This window comes from Stenella coeruleoalba (genome assembly GCF_951394435.1).
Source record: "Stenella coeruleoalba genome assembly, chromosome: 7".
Lineage (NCBI taxonomy): Eukaryota > Metazoa > Chordata > Mammalia > Artiodactyla > Delphinidae > Stenella > Stenella coeruleoalba.
In genome coordinates, this window is record NC_137153.1 from 73,670,493 (window position 1) to 73,693,838 (window position 23,346).

Here is a 23,346-nt window from a genome sequence, read left to right on the forward strand (position 1 = left end):
ACACTGATGAGCAAATTAAGCTAGTATTAGTTTTAACAGCATCACAGTCACTTTGGACTTAAAAATGACAAATAAATGAAAAAAGTGTGCTAAAAGTGTACAAATGTGTGCTAACATTCATTTTATGAATAGATGAATACCTAAGTAGGTCTCAAATATGAGCTGTTCTAGTGGATGAAAATACAACATTTAAAAATTAGTGACCCTAGCAGGACAGGAATATAGACACAGACATAGAAAATGGACGTGAGGACACGGGGAGGGGGAAGGGTAAGCTGGGACGAAGTGAGAGAGTGGCATTGACATATATACACTACCAAATGTAAAATAGATAGCTAGTGGGAAGCAGCCCAATAGCACAGGGAGATCAGCTCGGTGCTTTGTGACCACCTAGAGGGGTGGGAGGGAGGGAGACGCAAGAGGGAAGAGATATGGGAACATATGTATATGTATAACTGATTCACTTTGTTATAAAGCAGCAACTAACACACCATTGTAAAGCAATTATACTCCAACAGAGATGTTAAAAAAATAAAAAAGGAAAAATAGATAGCTAGTGGGAAGCAGCCACATAGCACAGGGAGATCAGCTCGGTGCTTTGTGACCACCTAGAAGGGTGGGATAGGGAGGGTGGGAGGGAGACACAAGAGGGAGGGGATATGGTGATATATGTATATGTATAGCTGATTCACTTTGTTATAAAGCAGAAACTAACACACCACTGTAAGGCAATTATACTCCAATAAAGATGTTAAAAAATAATAAGAAAAATTAAAAAAAATAAAAATTAGTGACCCTAAAAGGGATATAATTATAATGGATCTGAGAAATTCAATTATCATTTACTTAATTGGTTCAGGTATGTTTTTCTTTGATTAACATAGTAGAATAGTGTTTTGAGCACTGCAATCTTACAGATGCTTCTAGCATTCAGATCTAAGTACCTGAAAGAGGCATATGGATCAAATTGTTGTAAATGGAGTAATTTTAAATGTCAGTGCAGGAGAACCACTTACACCAGGGAAAAGGAAGATATTTAGGGAGAGTGGGCTGTTGAGTCAGGACTCCCTCTTGCTTCGTATCTCCATAATCTCTGAGTTTGGAGTTGATGCCACAGGTTCCAGCATTCTCTCCTGGATCTACTTTGGATTGTCTATTCCAATATCAGCACAATTGCATCTGCCTTTCCTGTTTTGGGAATTCTGTATAAATTTTGGCCAACTTGAGTGTACTTTCCTTATGCTGTAACTATGGGCTTATTAATTCTATCAAGTATCTTCTTTGTCATTTCTAGGGATTTGGAACATGAATGAAATGAGACATCTGCCATTTTGATCCCATTACCCTCCTTTGCAACTCTTTTTCTATATCAATAATCATGCCCTAATTTAACTCTTAGAGAAACTAGATTTTAATATTTCATGTATATCAATTTGCTTAAGCAAGTATAACTGTTAGGTTGATCAAATGGCACTCAAAAGGTGCAATCACACACACACACACATAGACACAGACACATTCTTTGCCTCCGTTGTCTATTCACCCTACTTTGTGGAATTAGTTCTTTCTCTACCCCTGGATAAGATCTTGTGCAATTTCCATAATTTTTATGGTCACTCTCAGATAATTAAAAGTCTTTTGGTCACATTTCAATAATTAAAATATCTCATCAAAATGATGAATTTTATTTAAGGTTAAAGATTTTCTTCTCCTCCAACTAGAGTCTGCTCCAGGCCAGGGAAGTCTGCAGAGGAATGTGTGTGTAGAAGGAGGGTTAGCTGATTTTCTATTTCTTTGTTTAGTCTGCTCTGTCCTTCCCTCAGACAACTAGACAAATAAAAGGCCCTCTTGTGATTATTCTACTAATATTAATTACTTAACTGAGACTGCTTCTGTGACAAGCAGTGGTTTTGTTATCTGAAAGTGACCAGAAGAAAATATGGCACTTGTCCATAATTTATCTCTTCTAGGTGCAGGGAAAGAGCCATCCCATAAAGGCTAACTTGAACTGGCAGTAAAGAAAAATAATGAAATTATTTTTTGCACCCCGTAAGTCTCAGTTGTTCAAAATAATGATGGGAAGAGGGACTCTCTGCTTCTCTTGGATCCTTTAAATAATCTGTATGTGGTACTACTGTGTTCACTTAGACATGAAAGTAGAGCCACGAAAACAGAAAACAGGACAAAACTACTGCTGAGAAATAAGAATAGCCTTTTGGATGATTTTTAAAGGTAAAGACTTTTAACAAAGTATCTGTATTACTTTTTGATGATGACTTTTTTGGCAGTGGTAGGGGGAGTGCTGTTTAACAGGATAAAATAAGACTCTTCCTCAATTATGACTGAAGATCTAAGATAAAAAATGCCAACTTCTCCATTTCATAATGAAAGCATGCAGAGCATTTGGGCGGTAACTGGTTTTGAAACTCTTGATCTCTCATCCACGTTGAAGGTTAAAAAAAAAAGGAAAAAAGAAAGAAAATGTTGAAATTGAAGAGACCTGGATGAGAGTATTTGGAATTTGGGGGAGTCATTTGGAGGGGTGTACATGCTGGGTCCCATCCCTCTTGTCCCCACTGGCGGGGGGGTGGAAGCATGTCCTGCTCATCAAGCTATAGTGTGGGGCCTGAACATTATCAGACAGGCAATTTGATAAATGTTCCCCTGAAGTCAGGGGACTAGGTGGATTGGGATCTGACTTGTTCCTGAAGCAGCCTGTGGCATCAGAGGGGAGACTTGACTTGAGAATTACCTGCACTTCTGTCAGTATGGGTCAGAGGAGCATGCTTTCAGGGAACCCTATAGGGAAGCCAAAAAAGAAATGTCAATTGGGCATCATTTGAAATGAATCTTTCCAAGAGAGATTCTGCCAGGGGGTAAGTCATCCTCAGCACAAAGAGACTGGTTACACTCAAATGTGGAAATTGAGGGGAAGCCCTAAGTGACTTGCTCTTTTCCTGTACCTGTTACCCAGGTTATATGTTTACTGGGTTTTCTTTTTTTTTTAAATAAATTTATTTATTTTTGGCTGCATTGGTTCTTCATTGCTGCACCCGGGTTTTCTCTAGTTGCGTTGAGCGGGGGGCTACTCTTCGTTGTGCTGCATGGGCTTCTCATTGTAGTGGCTTCTCTTGTTGTGGAGCACGAGCTCTAGGTGCACGGGCTTCGGTAGTTGTGGTGCATGGGCTTAGTTGCTCCGCGGCATGTGGGATCTTCCCAGACCAGAGCTCGAAGCCATGTACCCTGCATTGGCAGGCAGATTCCTAACCACTGTGTCACCAGGGAAGTCCCTGGGTTTTCTTAAGTGTAGCACATATAGGAAGAGTTCATCTTGGAAGATTAGAAATTGGGACTTAAAAAAATTGATACTCAGGAAAATGGGGAAAAGAATGATATCATGAAGTGCACATCCTGTACACACATTAGATATCTTTTATATTACCATTTGACTCAAACTAGATTTTATTATGCAAATTAAATGGAAATTTTCGTGATTAGCCTGTGAGTTGGTGCTGTGTTAATTTAGCTATCTCACATATCAAATTGCCAATCTCCAGTTTGTGATATATATATAAAGCCCCAAAGACTTTTAAACATATGGAAGTGCTTTTATATATTATCCACCCTATGTCAGGTTATGAACATTTCTAGACCAAAGTGATTTTTTACATTAAGATGGTGTAGGATTAGGTTTGCCTATGTGCAACAGAAACCAAAAATCAACAGTGGCTCTGCACATAAGGTTTTATTATTTTATGTAAAAAGTCTAGAGGACAGCAGGCCAGGACTGGTATGAAATTTCCATAAATTGTCAGAGACCTACTGCTTCTAGCTTCTTGCTCTGCCATCCCTTGTGTAGGGCCCAATATGGCTGCTGGAAACCTGTCATTATGTCCACATTCCATGCAGCAAGAAGAGAAACAGAAGCAGGACCTTTCCTGGAGGTTGTATATATTTATTCCATTTATGCCCTGCTGTCCAGAACCAGTCACTGGTCATATCTGTGTATAAGGGAGACTAGAAAATGTAGTCTGAAACTTCACGGGCCCAGCTAAAATTTGGGTGTTCTATTATTGACGAAGATGGGAAGTCTAATATTGGGGGATAACATTTACCTCTGATACAGGAAACACAGAGGTTAAGAGTGGGCTCTGGTCTTATTTATGGTTTCCTTTGCTGTGCAAAAGCTTTTAAGTTTCATTAGGTCCCAGTTGTTTATTTTTGTTTTTATCTCCATTTCTCTAGGAGGTGGGTCAAAAAGGATCTTGCTGTGATTTATGTCATAGAGTGTTCTGCCTATGTTTTCCTCTAAGAGTTTGATAGTGTTTGGCCTTACATTTAGGTCTTTAATCCATTTTGATTTTATTTTTGTGTATGGTGTTAGGGAGTGTTCTAATTTCATACTTTTACATGTACCTGTCCAGTTTTCCCAGCACCACTTATTGAAGAGGCTGTCTTTTCTCCACTGTATATTCTTGCCTCCTTTATCAAAGATAAGGTGACCATATGTGCGTGGGTTTATCTCTGGGCTTTCTATCCTGTTCCATTGATCTATATTTCTGTTTTTGTGCCAGTACCATACTGTCTTGATTACTGTAGCTTTGCAGTATGGTCTGAAGTCAGGGAGCCTGATTCCTTCAGCTCCATTTTTTGTTCTCAAGATTGCTTTGGCTATTCGGGGTCTTTTGTGTTTCCATACAAATTGGAATCTAAGGAAAAAAAAAAAAGGTCATGAAGAACCTAGGGGTAAGATGGGAATAAAGACACAGACCTACTAGAGCATGGACTTGAGGATATGGGGAGCAGGAAGGGTAAGCTGGGATGAAGTGAGAGAGTGACATGGACATATATACACTACCAAACGTAAAATAGATAGCTAGTGGGAAGCAACCACATAGCACAGTGAGATCAGCTCGGTGGTTTGTGACCGCCTGGAGGGGTGGGATGTGGAGGGTGAGAGGGAAGGAGACGCAAGAGGGAAGAGATATGGGAATATATGTGTATGTATAACTGATTCACTTTGTTATAAAGCAGAAACTAACACACCATTGTAAAGCAATTGTACTCAAATAAAGATGTTAAAAAAAAAAAAGAGTGGGCTCTAGAGTCAGATGGCTTCTTACTGATTCTTGGCTCCACCACTTACTAGGTTGTAACTTTGGTCAAGAGTTTACAGTTTTCCATGTCTTTATTTCCTTGGGTGTAAAGTGGGGATAGAGTTTTCATGAGCATTTAATGTGAAGACATTTAGAATGGTGTCTGGCCATGTGCTCTTGTTATTACCATTATCCCCATGATTTATTGCAACTCAACTAAGCTACAGCCAGGATAGCCTCTGGGTTTTATTTAATACCCTAGCTCTAGAACTTAGTAGGATGCCTGGCACTTCACAGATATGGATGGATGAATGAATGAAAGAGTCAGACTGCATGTTTTGAATTGTGGAACTTCTACTTTTCTCTCTGGTTTAGCTGGGCATTACTTTATCCCTTTCAGCCTCAGTTTTCCCTTCTTTAAAATGAAGATAAACTATGCCAAAGGTCCTTCCTTTCTCCCTCCAGATCCACTCTCCACCCTTCTCAACCCTGCTCTGTGCCAAGCAGGCTGACCTTTATGGATTGCATCAGTGAGCTTTTTTGCCCTCTGGCCTCCTGTGAATTGCCAGGAATTGGCCTTTGGAAGGCACTGACAGTTGATCAGCAGTGGGAGGAGAGTTGGCTTGGACATTTATTCCTGTGATTTCCTCCCTGCAGGGCCATGGTTTGGCAGTGGCTGTATGCTATGGATTGAATATTTGTATCCTTCCCAAATTCAAATGTTAAAATTCTAACTCCTAGTGTGATAGACTTAGGAGATGGGGCATTTGGGAGGTGATTAATTCATGAGGGTGGAGTCCTCATGAATGAGATTAATGCCCTTATAAAAGAGACACCAGAGAGCTCCTTCCCCACTTCTGCCATTGTGAGGACACTGTGAAAAGATGGCTGTCTATCAGCTAGGAAGTAGGCACTCACCAGTCACTGCTAGTGCCTTGATCTTGGCTTTCCCAGCCTTCAGAACTGTGAGAAATAAATTTGTGTTCATAAGCCACTTAGTCTGTGATATTTGTAACATAGCCAGAACAGACTAAAACACTGTGTCTGTTCTGAAAGCCACAAGTATCAAGTGACCCTCTCTTTACAGCTGTAGATCATTCTGGGTTCCATAACTGCCCTACCCTATGCCTCCCCAATATTGCTGTCTTCAGGGTGCTTCATCATTGTTTGTTTATTTTCTGAATTCTGGCCACACTTTTATAAATAGATTCTTTATTAAACTCTATTCATTCCCCATTTGATTTTTCTTTTCCTTCTGCCATGATGATTGACATACAACACTCAGGGTTGCTTTAAGTATTTAGGGGAATAACATATATAAAGTGCTTAATATGGTGTCTGATACAGAATATGCAGTCAATAAACTTAAGAACCACTAGTGCTATTATCTATTTCCTTTTCATACGCATTATTTCAGTTTGGCAATATCTTTGTTTCATATAATTTTCAATGGTATTGATTGATTTACTGAAATATTTTACTGTCAAAAATGATGAGATTCACAGAAAGAGAGACAAAATGAAAAGGCAGAGGACTATGTACCAGATGAAGGAACAACATAAAACCCCAGAAAATCAACTAAATGAACTGGAGATAGGCAACCTTCCAGCAAAAGAATTCAGAATAATGATGGTGAAGATGATCCAGGACCTCAGAAAAAGAATGGAGGCAAAGATTGAGAAGATGCAAGAAATGTTTAACAAAGACCTAGAAGAATTAAAGAACAAACAAACAGAGATGAAAAATACAATAACTGAAATGAAAAATACACTAGAAACAATCAATAGCAGAATAACTGAGGCAGAAGAACGGATAAGTGACCTGGAAGACAGAATGATGGAAATCACTGCCAAGGAACAGAATAAAGAAAAAAGAATGAAAAGAAATGAGGACAGCCTAAGAGACCTCTGGGACAACATTAAACACACCAACATTCACATTAAAGGGGTCCCAAAAGGAGAAGAGAGAGAGAAAGGACCCGAGAAAATATTTGAAGAGATTATAGTCGAAAACTTCCCTAACATGGGAAAGGAAATAGCCACCCAGTCCAGCAATTGCAGAGAGTCCCAAGCAGGATAAACCCAAGGAGAAACATGCCGAGACACATAGTAATCAAACTGACAAAAATTAAAGACAAAGAAAAATTATTAAAAGCAACAAGGGAAAAATGAAAAATAATATACAAGGGAACTCGCATAAGGTTAACAGCTGATTTCTCAGCAGAAACCCTATAGGCCAGAAGGGAGTGGCACGATATATTTAAAGTGATGAAAGGGAAGAACCTACAACCAAGATTACTCTACCCAGCAAGGATCTCATTCAGATTCAATGGAGAAATCAAAAGCTTTACAGACAGGCAAAAGCTAAGAGAATTCAACACCACCAAACCAGCTCTACAGCAAATGCTAAAGGAACTTCTTTAAGTGGGAAACAAAAGAGAAAAAGAGGACCTACAAAAACAAACCCAAAACAATTAAAATGGTAACAGGAACATACATATTGATAATTACCTTAAAAGTGAATGGATTAAATGTTCCAACCAGAAGACACAGGCTGGCTGAAACAAGACCCTTATATATGCTGTCTATAGGAGACCCACTTCAGACAGAGGGACACATACAGACTGAGTGTGAGGAGATGGAAAAGATATTCCATGCAAATGGAAATCAAAAGAAAGCTGGAGTAGCAATACTCATATTAGATGAAACAGACTTTAAAATAAAGAATGTTACAAGAGACAAGGAAGGACACTACATAATGATCAAGGGATCAATCCAAGAAGAAGATGTAACAATTATAAATATATATACACCCAACGTAGGAGCACCTCAATACATAAGGCAAATGCTAACAGCTATAAAAGAGGAAATCGACAGTAACACAATAATAGTGGGGGACTTTAACACCTCAGTTACACTACTGGACAGATCATCCAGAGAGAAAATAAGGAAACAGAAGCTTTAAATGACACAATAAACCAGATAGATTTAATTGATATTTATAGGACATTCCATCCAAAAACAGCAGATTACAGTTTCTTCTCAAGTGCACATGGAACATTCTCCAAGATTGTTCACATCTTGGGTCACAAATCAAGCCTCAGTAAATATAAGAAAATTGAGATCATATCAAGCATCTTTTCTGACCACAACACTATGAGGTTAGAAATCAATTACAGGGAAATAAAACATAAAAAACACAAACACATGGAGGCTAAACAGTACGTTACTAAACAACCAAGAGATCACTGAAGAAATCAAAGAGGAAATCAAAAAATAACTAGAGACAAATGACAATGAAAACATGATGATCCAAAGCCTATGGGATACAGCAAAAGCAGTTCTAAGAGGGAAGTTTATAGCAATACAATCTTACCTCAAGATATAAGAAAAATCTCAAATAAACAATCTAACCTTACACCTAAAGGAAATAAAGAAAGAAGAACGAACAAAACCCAAAGTTAGTAGAAGGAAAGAAATCATAAGGATCGGAGCAGAAATAAATACAGTAGCAAAGATCAATAAAACTAAAAGCTGGTTCCTTGAGAAGATAAATGAAATTGATAAACCTTTAGCCAGACTCATCAAGAAAAAGGGGGAGAGGACTCAAATCAATAAAATTAGAAATGAAAAAGGGGAAGTTACAATGGACATCACAGAAATACAAAGCATTGTAAGGGACTATTACAAGCAACTCTATGCCAATAAACTGGACAACCTGGAAGAAATGGAAAAATTCTTAGAAAGGTATAACCTTCCAAGACTGAACCAGGAAGAAATAGAAAATATGAACAGACCAATCACAAGTAATGAAATTGAAACTGTGATTAAAAATCTTCCAAGAAACAAAAGTCCAGGACAAGATGGCTTCACAGGTGAATTCTATCAAATATTTAGAGAAGAACTAACACCCATCCTTCTCAATCTATTCCAAAAAGTTGCACAGGAAGGAACACTCCAAATTCATTCTAGAAGGCTACCATCACCCTGATACCCAAACCAGACAAAGATACTACAAAAACAGAAAATTACAGACCAGTATCACTAATGAGTATAGATGCGAAAATCCTCAACAAAATACTAGCAAACAGAATCCAGCAACACATTAAAAGGATCATACACCATGATCAAGTGGGATTTATCCCAGGGATGCAAGGATTCTTCAATATATGCAAATCAATCAATGTGATAAACCATATTAACAAATTGAAGAATAAAAACCATATGATCATCTCAATAGATGCAGAAAAAGCTTCTGACAAAATTCAACACACATTTATGACAAAAACTCTACAGAAAATAGGCATAGAGGGAGCCTACCTCAACATAATAAAGGCCATATATGACAAAACCACAGCTAATATCATTCTCAATGGTGAAAAACTGAAATAATTTCCTCTAAGATCAGGAACAAGACAAGGATGTCCACTCTTGCCACTCTTATTCAACATAGTTTTGGAAGTCCTAGCCATGGCAATCAGAGAAGAAAAAGAAATAAAGGGAATACAAATTGGAAAAGAAGAAGTAAAACTGTCACTGTTTGCAGATGACATGATACTATATGTAGAAAATCCTAAAGATGCCAACAGAAAACTACTAGAGCTAATCAATGAATTAGGTAAAGTTGCAGGATACAAAATTAATGCACAGAAATCTCTTGTGTTCCTGTACACTAACAAAAAACCAGAAAGAGAAATTAAGGAAACAATCCCATTCACCATTGCAGCAAAAAGAATATAGTACCTAGGAATAAAGCTACCTATGGAGGTAAAATACCTGTACTCAGAAAACTATAAGACACAGATGAAAAAATCAAAGATGACACAATCAGATGGAGAAATATACCATGTTTTTGGATTGGAAGAATCAATATTGTAAAAATGACTATACTACCCAAACAATCTAAAGATTCAATGCAATCCCTATCAAATTACCAATGGCATTTTTTACAGAAGTAGAACAAAAAATCTTAAAATTTGTATGGAGACACAAAAGACCCTGAATAGCCAAAGCAATCTTGAGGGAAGAAAACAGAGCCGGAGGAATCATACTCCCTGACTTCAGACTATACTACAAAGCTACGGTAATCAAGGCAATATGGTACTGGCACAAAACCAGAAATATAGATCAATGGAACAGCATGGAAAGCCCAGAGATAAACCCACGCACCTGTGGTCAACTGATCTATGGCAAAGGAGGCAAGGATGCACAATGGAGAAAAGCCAATCTCTTCAATAAATGGTGCTGGGAAAACTGGACAGCTACATGTAAATGAATGAAATTAGAACACTCCCTAACACCATACACAAAAATAAACTCAGAATGGATTAAAGACCTGAATGTTAGACCAGACACCATAAAACTCTTAGAGGAAACATACAACACTCTTTGACATAAAACAGCAAGATCTTTTTTGACCCACCTCCTAGAGTAATGGAAATAAAAACAAAAAGAAACAACTGGGACCTAATGAAACTTCAAAACTTTTGCACAGCAAAGGAAACTATAAATAAGATGAAAAGACAACCCTCAGAATGGGAGAAAATATTTGCAAATGAATCAATGAACAAAGAATTAATCTCCAAAATATATAAACAGCTCATGCAGCCCAATATTTAGAAAACAAACAATCCAATCCAAAAATTGGCCAAAGGCCTAAATAGACATTTCTGCAAAGAAGACATACAGATGGCCAAGAGGCACATGGAAAGATGCTCAGCGTCACTAATTATTAGAGAAATGCAAATCAAAACTACAATGAGGTATCACCTCACACCAGTTAGAATGGGCATTATAAGAAAACCTACAAACAACAAATGCTGGAGAGGTTGTGGAGAAAAGGCAACGCTCTTGCACTGTTGGTGGGAATGTAAATTGATACAGCCACTATGGAGAACAGTATTGAGGTTCTTTAAAAAACTAAAAATAGAATTACCATATGACCCAGCAATCCCACTACTGGGCATATACCCAGAGAAAAACCATAGTTCAAAAAGACACATGCTCCCCAATGTTCATTGCAGCACTAGTTACAATAGCCAGATCATGGAAGCAAACTAAATGCCCATCGACAGATGAATGGATAAAGAAGATTTGGTACATATATACAATGGAATATTACTCAGCCATAAAAGGAACGAAATTGGGTCATTTGTAGAGACGTGGATGGACCTAGAGATTGTCATACAGAGTGAAGTAAATCAGAAAGAGAAAAACAAATATTGTATATTTACGCATATATGTGGAATCTAGAAAAATGGTACAGGTGAACTGGTTTGCAAGGCAGAAATAGAGACACAGATGTAGAGAACAAATGGATGGACACCAAGGAGGGAAAGTGGGGGTGGTGGTGGTGGCGGTGGGATGAATTGGGAGATTGGGATTGACATATATACTCTGATATGTATAAAATAGATAACTAGTAAGAACCTGCTGTATAAAAGTAAATAAATCAATAAAATTTAAAAAAATGATGAGAGTATATCTAAGGTTAATTTTGGGGTCAACCTTATACCTTAAAACAAAATGATACCTAGTAATTTTTTCCCTAAAAGATAATGTCTTATTTTTCGTTAAAGTATAAAATATGAAGCCCAATACAGTGTCCCCTGCCATTGACTTGTGAACTTTGGAATCTGTGAGAAAGAGTAGTTGAGCTAAAAGTACAGGAGTCAGAGCTAGGAAATTAGGCTTGGAGGTTGGTGATTTAGAAGGTTGAGGTCTTAGCGGGCAGTGGTCATAGAAGCCTAGGAGGAGACCAGGGAGCCAGGATCAGAGACTACAGTTAAAATTGCTTTGTGTAGGATGGGTTCTTAGTTTTACAGAGCCTTTTTATACTTAACAAAAATGGACCAAAGGAATTTGACTCTAGCTATGATACTCTTGCAGCTGAAGTCTCCAAATTTCTAAACAGTAGTTTCTCTTTTCTGAACAAATCTAGTGGAATTAATGTGATCTTGGGCTTCATTGGGTGTCTTAGGGAAGCTAGTCTTCAGATTTGGAGAAAGTAGTTGGTTTCTCGGTGGTGGTGAGTTCTGAATCTCTGCTGTGAACCTCCACATTTGTGATCTTCTAGAGTTTTGTATGGGAAGAATATTGAATCCTCAGCACCCATTTTTTTCTGAGATCCTCTAGATATTACCATGATGCTTCTGCAATTGACTTTAGTACACCCTGTAATTATCAGGTTTTTCTCGCAGTGATAATTGCTTGATAATTCATTGAATTATCCTCTGTGATAGAGAATGGATAATGATGATGGTATCTGAAGTCCTATGTGATTTACAAAGTGATTGGTACATTTTCTTACTTAGAGAAGTTAAAATATACTAATCTTGAGAAGGAAATAGAAAGCAAATAAGCATTGGAATGTAGTTGAATGCGGTACTTTCCATTTCATGGAAACACCAACTTGATTTTTATTTTCCAACAAAACATAGTAAAGAATTGCCACTTTCACATATTTATGATGTAATCGTTGACTGCTTTGGGACATTTCTTATTTTTTAATGTTAATGGAGTCAACAATTAAAATCAGAATGTACTTCAGAAATATATTTTAGTAACTGAGCATTTGTGGCAATTTATTTATTTTCCTTGTATGCGGCTTTTATTTTTCCAGATTTGGATATCAGAAACACATGAGAAAATGGCACAAGTTTGTTTAAACACAGAATTGGCTGAAATAAAGAGCAAGGCTTTATTGAATGAGGAAACGATGAGCTCTGGAATTATTGAAAGGTATGCTTCATACTGTCCTTTGCTTAGAACAGGCACATTCAGGAAAGGGTTTATATAAGTAGTGAAGAGGTATAGTGGCCCCAGGTACATATTACAGGACCACATCAAGCACAATCAACACATCTCAAGCTTCCACGCTTTCTGTTCATGCTGTTCCCTCTGTTTGGAATTCCTTTCCCTTGTTTGTTTGCCAATCAGCACTACGCATTCTAGGTCCCTCTAAAATGTCATTTCCCGTTTACACATTGTTTTCTGGTCCTGGTTCTGACGACTTAGGTTTGAACCCCATCTCCACAATTTACTTGTGAAAATTATGCAGTATCTATAATCCTCAGTTCATAAAATGGGCATTATGAAAGTATCTACTTTATAGTGTTGTTTTAAGTTTAGATGAAAAGTATGAAATGTGCATAAAAATACTGCCTGACATGCAGTAAGAATTAGGTAAGCTGTCATTAATCAGAATTAATTGCTCTCATATTCTGGCTCTCTGAGCATTTTATGTTCTACATAGCAGTTGGACTTACATTCAAGTTATTTATATGAAAGTGTTTCCTCTGAGATTGTTCCTTGAGGGTAGGAACTGTTTCTTAGTCACATCTGTAGTCCTGCAGCCTGGCATAGCGCCTTTCCATGGAAATGTGTGACATAGACTTCATCTTGTATTGTAGTTATTGGACAAAATGCTGAAATTTCTTTCCATTTACTTGCTGGGACATTTTATTTTGCAAAGTGCATTAAAGTTGCAAACATGGAAATCCTTTAAAAAATTATAATAAAAATTCAGCTCCCAAATTAGTTTTATATAGCTCTGAAAGTTTATAAATATCAACTTGACATGTTTTCTAAAAATTGTTATCTTGTTTCCAGGGACACTGGATTGCCTGCCACAGGTTTTGGAGCTCTCTTTCCTAGACACCCATCAGATTGGTACGAAATGTTCAAAATGTTTGTAGTCCCTAAACTGCTGCAGATTGCACAAAATGTTTCTTAATGGTTCAGGAGGTTTGTTTGCAGGGGTGAAGGAGTGAGGGGTGAACCAAGGTCAACAAAGTGCCCTTTATGTGCCATCTTACAGACTTCTTTCCTTTTTTTAAAAAAATTGTGTTTATTTTTTTCCAACTTATTAATACCAACAAACCTGTTAGAAGAAAAATAGATTATCATTTAAAAACAATTATAAACAGTGATATGTGTGTGTGTGTGTGTGTGTACAAAAAAATCAGCATTAGACTTCTTTCCTTTAACAAAAGTTTTTTCCCATCAATATGCAAGCAATAATAATAATATAGTAGTCAATACTCATTATTTGTAGATTCTATATTTACAAATTCTCTTACTTGCTAAAATTTATTTGTAACCCCCAAATCAATACTAAGGGTGCTGTTGCAGTCATTAATGGATATACATAAAGTGGCAAAAAATTTGAGCCACCCAATGCACACATTCTCAGCTGAGGTGGAACAAGGCAAGACTCTGCCTTCTTGGTCCAACTCTCATACTGTATGCAAGTGTCCTTTTCATGGTCATGTATTTTTTTTGCATTTTTTTGTGTTTTTTGTTGGTGATTTTGCTGTTTGAAATGGCTTCCAAGTGTAGTGCTAAAGTGCTATCTAGTGTTTCCAAGGGCAAGAAGGCTGTGATGTGCCTTATGAAGAAAATGGGTGTGTTAGATAAGCTTCATTCAGGCATGAGTTACAGTGTGGTTGGTCATATTCAACATTAATGAGGCAACTATATAATGAATAAAATGTCTCAAACAGAAACACACATAAAACCAAGGTATGTATTGATTGGTTGATGAAAATGTTGTGACCAGAGGCTTGAAGGAACCTAGCTCTGTATTTCCTACAGAGCTAGGAAGGGGTTCAGGATTTGCTAATTCACAGTGCCTTTATAGAATATTACTGTGAATAATGAGAATTGAGTGTATAGCAAGAAACTACTATTCTTTACTGATACATAAATTTCTTTTGGGGGCAGCATGACTTGTTACTACAGAAAAGAAATTTCCACTCATCTTTCTAAAGAAGACAAACTTTCATAATTTCTGTAATGATAAATAGATAAGTGATGAAATATAGGTACTTACAAGCATGAAAAAATTCTAAGTGTTGGATTGTGTATTATGAAGATATGAGTACATATCATCAGTGGAAATTTAGATGTTTTTGCTTCCTTTGAGAGCTATCTGGCATTAGAGCTAACCTGTTCTGCAGAGTCTGCCTAGGGTGGGGGTGGAGAGTACCCTAAATAATAATGCCCCACCCCATTTCTTAGTCATCTGTTATAATTTTGGCCAGGTGTTTTAAACTGTGGGTTCTAATCTTCATTACTCCTGCAAGGCTGGCCTGGTCTGTGTCCCCTACAGCCTGCTGTAGCATCTCTAAGTAGGCTGGAGGATCCACAGGGAGTATTCCCAGAATGATCGTTGAGGAGGTGGGCTTCTGGCTTCTAACAAGGTGATGAACTAAAAACATCCTACTGGCTCCATTTCTTGCACTGAAATCTAGAAATTCCAATAAAGACATGGGTAGACAGAATGAATCCAGAGGCAGACTTTGACAGCTATATCAAAACTCTGAGAAAATCTTTAGAAAATGATGGGCTAGAGCAGAAGATTGCTGAGGGATGGGATGACAGGAGAAGAGAGAAGGCAGGGTTGAGGTCTCTACATGGAGACTTGGGCCAACCCAGGGTGAGAGCTGTAATCTCAGTGGGCCAGGCTTGGATAGGAGCTGAAAAAGGCTTATCTATTGCATTTTCAAACTTGGATTATATGCTCCAAGTTGGATTTTTCTGCATTGATTTTGACTGCTGTTTTCAGCCCAGGACAGAAAATGAGACACCCAGGGCTTTACACAATAGAAATTTTGATGCCAGCAACCTACCTCCCTGCAGCTCTGACCTCAGCATTGAGATCTATAATGCCAGTACAGATAGCCAGGAGGACCCTGAGTTGTCTTCCCCAACTCCAATTAGGGAAAGCAATCTCGGATATAGAGGAACTAGGCAGTATATCTTGAGGAGAAAGAAATGCCAGGGAAAATAAGTGCAGTTAAGCCCAGAGAAGTGCAGTAGAGGCACTCAACTCATATCTCCTATGCATACACTGAAGACACCAGCTAAGCCTCCCTTTTCAGTGGACCACTTATGTAGTCATCAAAAGCAGAGGCACACATTAAAAAAAAAAAAAAAAGCAGAGGCAACTGATCGTCTTAGTAATAATACAGATGAATTCCAGGTCTTAAAAAAATATCATGACACATGTAAAGAACAAAAGCATCATGAAGAATGAAAAGATATAGGCAACCTATACCAGATGAAGTAGACCTGATGGAACAAATGTAACAGGAATTTAAAACCAATGGAACCGAAATTTAAAGCTTTATTACTTAGAGAAATAAAGACAGTTACAAAATAAGGCAAAATAATAAAAATCAGGTTGACATTAACTTCCCAACAGCAACACTGGATGCAAGAGCATAATATTAAAATATTGAAGGAAAAGAATTTTGAACCCAGAATTATTTAAATGTGAGAGTCAAATAAAGATATCTTCAGGCATATGAGGACTGGTTTCAGACTTACTATCCTGCCACAAATAGCTACAGGACTGAGCAAAACATATTAGGCAACTGTTGTCAAGGGTTGGATAGCAACCAGTGTGGTTCTGTGCTCCTGAAGATGAGATGTGAGCATCACTTATGCACTGAAGTCACTTTTCCTGGCTGCAGCGCAGTGGGGTGAGCCCATGAGTAGAGCAGTGTTATTGTTGAGCTGGGAGGCGGGAATAGGAATTTAGAGCTTCTGATGTAACTGGAATTTGTAGGATACAGTATTGGACAGAAGGAAGTTGTGTTTGGAGATAGGAACAGTAGTCTGCATGGGATTTCCCTCAGGTTCTTAGTCAAGGGCTGGGCTCTGCATGCACTATCAAAATAGTACATACTCCTGCTTTTAAAAAATCAAATAGAACTGTCTATAGTGTATTCTAAAATTTCACAATGGTACTCCCTCCTGCATGGTAGTATTGTGTAGTGGGCTTTAGGGCTCCATTACCTGCTTTCAAATCCTGGCCCTGCCACTTACTAGCTGTGTGAACTTGGGCTAATTGCCTAACAATTTTGTACCTCATTTTTCTTCATCTGTAAAATGGGGATGATAATTATAAAGCTAGGGTTGTTGTGACAATTAAGCAAGTTAATACATGTAAAACAGTTAAAATAGTAATATGTACATACATGGTAAATGCTATGTAGATCAGCTGGGCTAGACACTTGGCAAACCCTTTTCATCTAGAAACACATATCTATCAGTTCAGGAAAATATTCTTTTTTTTTTTTTTTTTTGCGGTACGCGGGCCTCTCACTGTTGTGGCCTCTCCTGTTGCAGAGCACAGGCTCCGGACGTGCAGGCTCAGCGGCCATGGCTCATGGGCCTAGCCGCTCCACGGCACGTGGGATCTTCCCGGACCGGGGCACGAACCCGTGTCCCCTGCATCGGCAGGCGGACTCAACCACTGCGCCACCAGGGAAGCCCTCAGGAAAATATTCTTGATTTATTTCATTGATGATTTATACCCTCCATTTTCTCTGTTGTCACTTTTTGGAAATCCTTTATGTGGATGTTGGTTTGCCTGGCCTGGTTCTCTAATTTCCTCATCTTCTCTCTATTTTATATTTATCTTTATTGTCTACTTTACTCTCTGTGTCTTCAACCCTACTATTGAGTTCTCTTTTTGTTTTCTGAATCCTTCTGTTTTTATAGAATCCTTTTTTGTTGTTTGTTTCATGACTGAACTATCTTATCTGTGTGGGGATGTTAATAGTTTGTTTTCCTTAATTTTTTTCTTCATGCATCGTATCTATTTCCTCCAAGATACTTTTTATTAATTTGCCTTTTATTTGTTTGCTTGGTCTCTACCTTCCATACTAGAAGCTTTCCTCAGATGTTTGGTAATTAATTCTTGGTTCTCTGTGCATGATTAAGAGATGAGGGTCAGAACCTGTGTGTGAAGCTTGTTGATTTGGAGCTTCACTGGAGGAATCTAGGTGGGCCATTTTTTTTTGTAGAAGCCCTGGTATCAGTATTTTTAGTCTTTCCTCACGGACTAGTCACATTCCCCAGAGGAAGTTCCCCAAATTGCCCATCTGAATGGCGAAGGGCTGGTGCCTGTGTTCTTGAAGTGAGTAGGGCAGTTGGCTAGGACATCAATAGTAATCCTTCGTCGTGTATGGTCACCAAACTGTGTTGTTGGTCAAGAACTTTCTCTTTCACCCTTCCTAGTGAATAAATTTCTAGTTTCCTGCTGGAGTAGGGGAGGGGCCGTTATCCAGCAGTAGGATGTGGAGGAGGAGCCCAGAGCTCATATGCTTCTCAAACAGCTCTCCCCCAATCCTCCTTTGCTGATTTAGGATTTATTCAGCTTTCTGCTAAGTCAGAGACCACTCGTCCATCTCTTGAGGTTCCAAAATTTATTTCTCTTGTCCCTTTGCTGTTCTCCTTGTTCTTGTGAGTTTATTTTTACTTTTTTGAGTAACTTTGATTTTAGTGGAGCTTTTTGAGGAAGCAAGATTTGATGTGTACATTCAATCTTAACCCTGAAGTTGTTCAGTCTCATCTGAAATGTCACCTCCTCCAGAGGATGTTCTCCTTGTTCTTGTGGGTTTATTTTTATTTTTTTGAGTATCTTTGATTTTAGTGGCTTTTTGAGAAAGCAAGAATCGATGTGTACATTCAATCTTAACCCTGAAGTCATTCAGTTTCATCTGAAATGTCACCTCTTCCAGAGGACCTTCCCTTCCTACTGCCAGCCTATCTGGTAGGTCCCTTGTGGGTGTTCATAGCACCATGTACTTCTTTTATCCTTACACTATTCATTTAGCTTGCTGTTACTTATATTCTTATTTGTCTTTCTTTCCGAATTCAGTGCTCTGAAGTCGCAACTCTCCCACAGTCTTAACAGAGAGCCTGACCTGCAGCAGATATAATTAATTTCTTGAATGAACCAGTTAGTTATTTCTGATGTTGAACAGCAAATTATAATGGAAAAGGGGTATGACTAATTCCTATTTTACTTGATTTAGGACTTTAAGGCCTGAAGAGCCAAAGTTGCTCTCAATTCTATTCTGGTAAATACATTAAATGACATGGTCTTTTAGAAAATCAGCCCTTATTAGTTTGAAATGCTAGAATTACTTGTTTGTTTTACTTGATTCACAAGTATTAGCAAGGAAATAAATACATTAGCACCATCAACCATCCTCCACTAATTCCATATATAATTCTTTCTTTCAGTTAATGTACACTGATTATAGGATGTTCCATACCATAGAATGCTGTGGTGTTTTATTTCTTATTTATTTTTTTAAAAATAAATTTATTTTATTTATTTTTGGCTACGTTGGGTCTTCATTGCTGCACGTGGGCTTTCTCTAGTTGCAGTGAGCGGGGGCTACTCTTCATTGCGGTGTGCAGGCTTCTCATTCTGGTGGCTTCTCTCTGTTGCGGAGCACGGGCTCTAGGTGCACGGGCTCAGTATTTGTGGTGCATGGGCTTAGTTGCTCTGTGGCATATGGGATTTTCCAGGACCAGGGCTCGAACCCGTGTCCCCTGCATTGGCAGGTGGATTCTTAACCACTGCGCCACCAGGGAAGCCCAATGTGGTGTTTCAGAATCTGCTGTCTTGAATATTAAATATTCTTTTGCTTCTTGCCAACTGTACAGCTGTAGGAGTTAAATGTCAACTTTAAAAGGCAATGAATAAAAATGAGTTTGCTCAATGGACCAAAATAATGTGCTTCAACTTATAAAAGAAAAGCTGTAATCATAATGTAAATTTAAACTTCAGGTTACCTCAGTGGAAAAAATCAGAATATAGGTATAGCTTTGTTATTAAGGAGACATTAATCAGATGCATTTATCTTAATTTTAGATAACATCCATTATGTAGTGATGGCATTTGACAGTCTGTTTCTTTTCTCACAACTCAAGCAATAGCCCACCTACTTTATTTTGAACCAATGTGATGGAGACGCAACACTGTTCTTCCTTAAATTGGCAGCAAACATCTCAGTGGAACATACTGAAAATCAGAACAACTAGAATGTTTGACACCACTGGACTTTTCACTTCTCACCTAAACTAGAGAAAAGGGCTTGGTGGATAATTCCTTCCACATATGTCACAGATGGAGATAAATTTTAAACAAATCCAATATATGGAACAGTCAGGTTGAGACCAAAAGTGATATTGATGACTTACACTTTAAAAATGAGATCAGTATGCTTTGAGGCTAGATTGAGCTCATCCAGAACTAGAGTTATTGCTTCTCTTCACAGTCGATCGCATCAGTGAGTTACCAAGAAATTGGCGTTGGCCAGTGATGGAAGGGGTGAAATCAAGGAGGCTCAAAGACCTCTTAGACATTAACAGTGCTCTTATGGTCTCAAATGGATACAGCTGCATGTTTAGGGGTCTCTAACACACATTACTTTTACGACATGGATAGAGACTTTAAAGTTGTAGAAAAGTAGTGAGGCACATTGCCTTTAAGGCACATAGGAAAAGTGGATGGGAACACGAAGATGTAAGTTAATTTAAGAGTCTGTCTTTGCCCTCCTACCTTGTTCTCAAGAATCCTCAAGGAACGTTCACTTAATTTGGAAGTACTCTTTATGAGGCATGGAAAACTCACTCACTAATTATCAGAAGCCTCCTCGATGTCTGATTATCTAATACAAAATCACATGATTCGTCTGTAGAACCAGACAGTTGTAGCTGATTTATTCTAAGAAGTAAGGTTTTCCGCATATAATATCTCGACTGTGTCTGTGACCATTTAACAAACAAAAAACCAGAAAGCAAAATGATAGAACAACAGAACAAAAACTATATAAAGCAAATCCAATTTTGAAAGAGATATAGTATAAATATAATTTTAAGATCATATTTCTCAGAAACCCTTATTTAAATATACATATATAACTGTATGTGGTCCTGGGATAATGGTTCACAGGAGAAGTTCTTTTTTTTTTTTTTTACGAGAAAAAGCCAATTCTGGCATAGAATATTTGCTGGGTGAGAAGCAGGTCCATGGGCTCCTGGGTCAGTTTGAGGTCAGCCCAGAAGTACTGACCACCTACTAGAGGATAGAGAAGAAGCAAGGTAGACCTCTCATAAGGTCAGCTCTAACTAATGTGTCCTGTCATTTTTGCTAAATTTCATTGCCGTCTGGTGGTAGTGATTAGTGTTTATTGTTGAAATTTTATGATAAATGTCTAGTTTCCAGAATCATCCAAACATTTATGTGATCCACATGACGGGAGAAGAAAGAAATTAGTAGTGTTTTAGATCACTGGGTAGCTTTTTGGACATAGTGTGGTTTTTAAGAAAGGGTGTAGGAAAATAGGAGACCTGGATTCTACTTTGGGACCTATACTAAACCTGCTATGTGACTTTGTGCTGGCTAATAACCCTCTCTGGGCTCCAGTTGTTTCCATCTGGAAAATGAGAGGATTGAACCAATTAATCTGTAAAGTCCTTTCCTGCTCTAAAATTTTATGGTTCTAAAGAAGAAAGGCATCTGTAGTCACATAAATGGAAAAGTTAAATGCGGCCAAAAAGTAGGTGAGGGGCTTCCCTGGTGACGCAGTGGTTGAGAGTCCGTCTGCGAATGCAGGGGACGCGGGTTCGTGCCCCGGTCCGGGAAGATCCCACATGCCGCGGAGCGGCTGGGTCCGTAAGCCATGGCCACTGAGCCTGCGCATCCGGAGCCTGTGCTCCGCAACAGGAGAGGCCACAACAGTGAGAGGCCCACGTACCGCAAAAAAAAAAAAAAAAAAAAAAAAAAAAAAGTAGTTCAGACGGTTAAGTTTTCATTGTTGGCAGAGAGCACTTATCGATATGTGTGTAGAGTGATTGCCTCACAGCAGCAGTAGCAAGCTTAGGCCACAGTTTAAACTCTCTCAATTTACTCCTCTCACTGGAGCATTTAACATTTACAAAACCTTTAGCCCTCTTCAGAGGAAAGGGACTGAATATGAATAGCAGGAGGTTTTTTTTGTTGTTGTTTGTTTTTTCTCAAAGTGCAAGGCATTTACTTTCTTTTCTACTCAGGCGCTTGTGTTGTGGCTTGTCTCTTGGTAAAATACCACCCAGTTGTTGGACATTTGTCCATAAGAAAAAGAGTTTAGAAATTGCCCTATGGTGATGGTGATGAGGATAACAACAAAGAAAATGTGGACAGGAGAATGGTGTGGTGAAAAGACTATGGAATGAGAATGAGACAGACCTGAATTCAATTCTATTTTTTTTTTAATTTATTTATTTTTGGCTGTGTTGGGTCTTCGTTGCTGTGCGCGGGCTTCCTCTAATTGTGGCGAGTGGGGGCTACTCTTCGCAGTGGTGCGGGGGCTTCTCATTGCGGTGGCTTCCCTTGTTGTGGAGCACGGGCTCTAGGTGCGTGGGCTCAGTAGTTGTGGTGTGTGAGCGCTGGAATGCAGGCTCAGTAGTTGTGGCACAGGGGCTTAGTTGCTCCATGGCATGTGGGATCTTCCTGGACCAGGGATTGAACCCGTGTCCCCTGAATTGTCAGGGGGATTCTTAACCACTGCGCCACCAGGGAAGTCCTTTGAATTCAATTCTTGATACCCTTTCTTTTTTAAAAAAAATTATTTTATTGAAGTATAGTTGATTTACAATGTTGTGTTAATTTCTGTTGTACAGCAAAGTGATTCAGATATATATATATATCATACACATATATGGGTATATATATATACACTTATGTATATTCTTTTGCATATTCTTTTCCATTATGGTTTATCACAGAATATTGAGTATAGTTCCCTGTGCTATACAGTAGGACCTTGTTTTTTAATCCATTCTATATATAATAGTTTGCATCTGCTAAACCCAAACTCCCAATCCATCCCTCCTCCTTGGCAAACCACAAATCTGTTCTCTATGTCTGTGAGTCTGTTTCTGTTTTGTAGATAAGTTCATTTGTGTCACATTTTAGATTCCGCATATAAGTGATATCATATAGTATTTGTCTTTCTCTTTCTGATTTACTTCACTTAGTATGATAATCTCTGTGTCCATCCATGTTGCTGCAAATGGTGTTATTTCATTCATTTTTATGGCTAATATTCCATTGTGTATAGATACCACATCTTTTTTATCCATTCATCTGTCGATGGATATTTAGGTTGTCTCCATGTCTTGGCTATTATGAATAGTGCTGCTATGAACATATGGGTGCATGTATCTTTTTGTTGATTCCCCTTCTTATTTGTTGTAGGACCTTTTATTTCTGTGTGTCCAGCTTTCTTCTTTCGGATAACATTCTCTCTCCCATTCAGTGCAGTCCAGTTAGTCTGTATGATAAATGGGCTGATTCTGTTCTCCACTCCCACCTCCCCACAAACCCAAGTGTTGGGCATATGACCCAGGCCAGGCCAATCAGAAAGCACTCTAGGATAGTAATCAGAGTTTTGAGCAAGGTG

At 38.4% G+C, this 23,346-nt stretch overlaps 1 protein-coding gene across 5 annotated transcripts in view; it reads left to right on the plus strand.

Moving 5' to 3' along the window:
• The window catches only part of CFAP95 (cilia and flagella associated protein 95), a gene marked incomplete at its 5' end in the record, with an annotated part of 122,322 nt that overhangs the window by 64,208 nt on the left and 34,768 nt on the right, over positions 1-23,346 (plus strand). For all 5 annotated transcript variants that reach the window (XM_079926673.1, XM_079926675.1, XM_079926672.1 and 2 more), the window contains 2 exons: positions 12,717-12,835; positions 13,706-13,765. In XM_079926673.1, the coding sequence (XP_079782799.1) occupies positions 12,717-12,835; positions 13,706-13,765 (179 nt within the window). The remainder of the gene's footprint in view (positions 1-12,716; positions 12,836-13,705; positions 13,766-23,346) is intronic.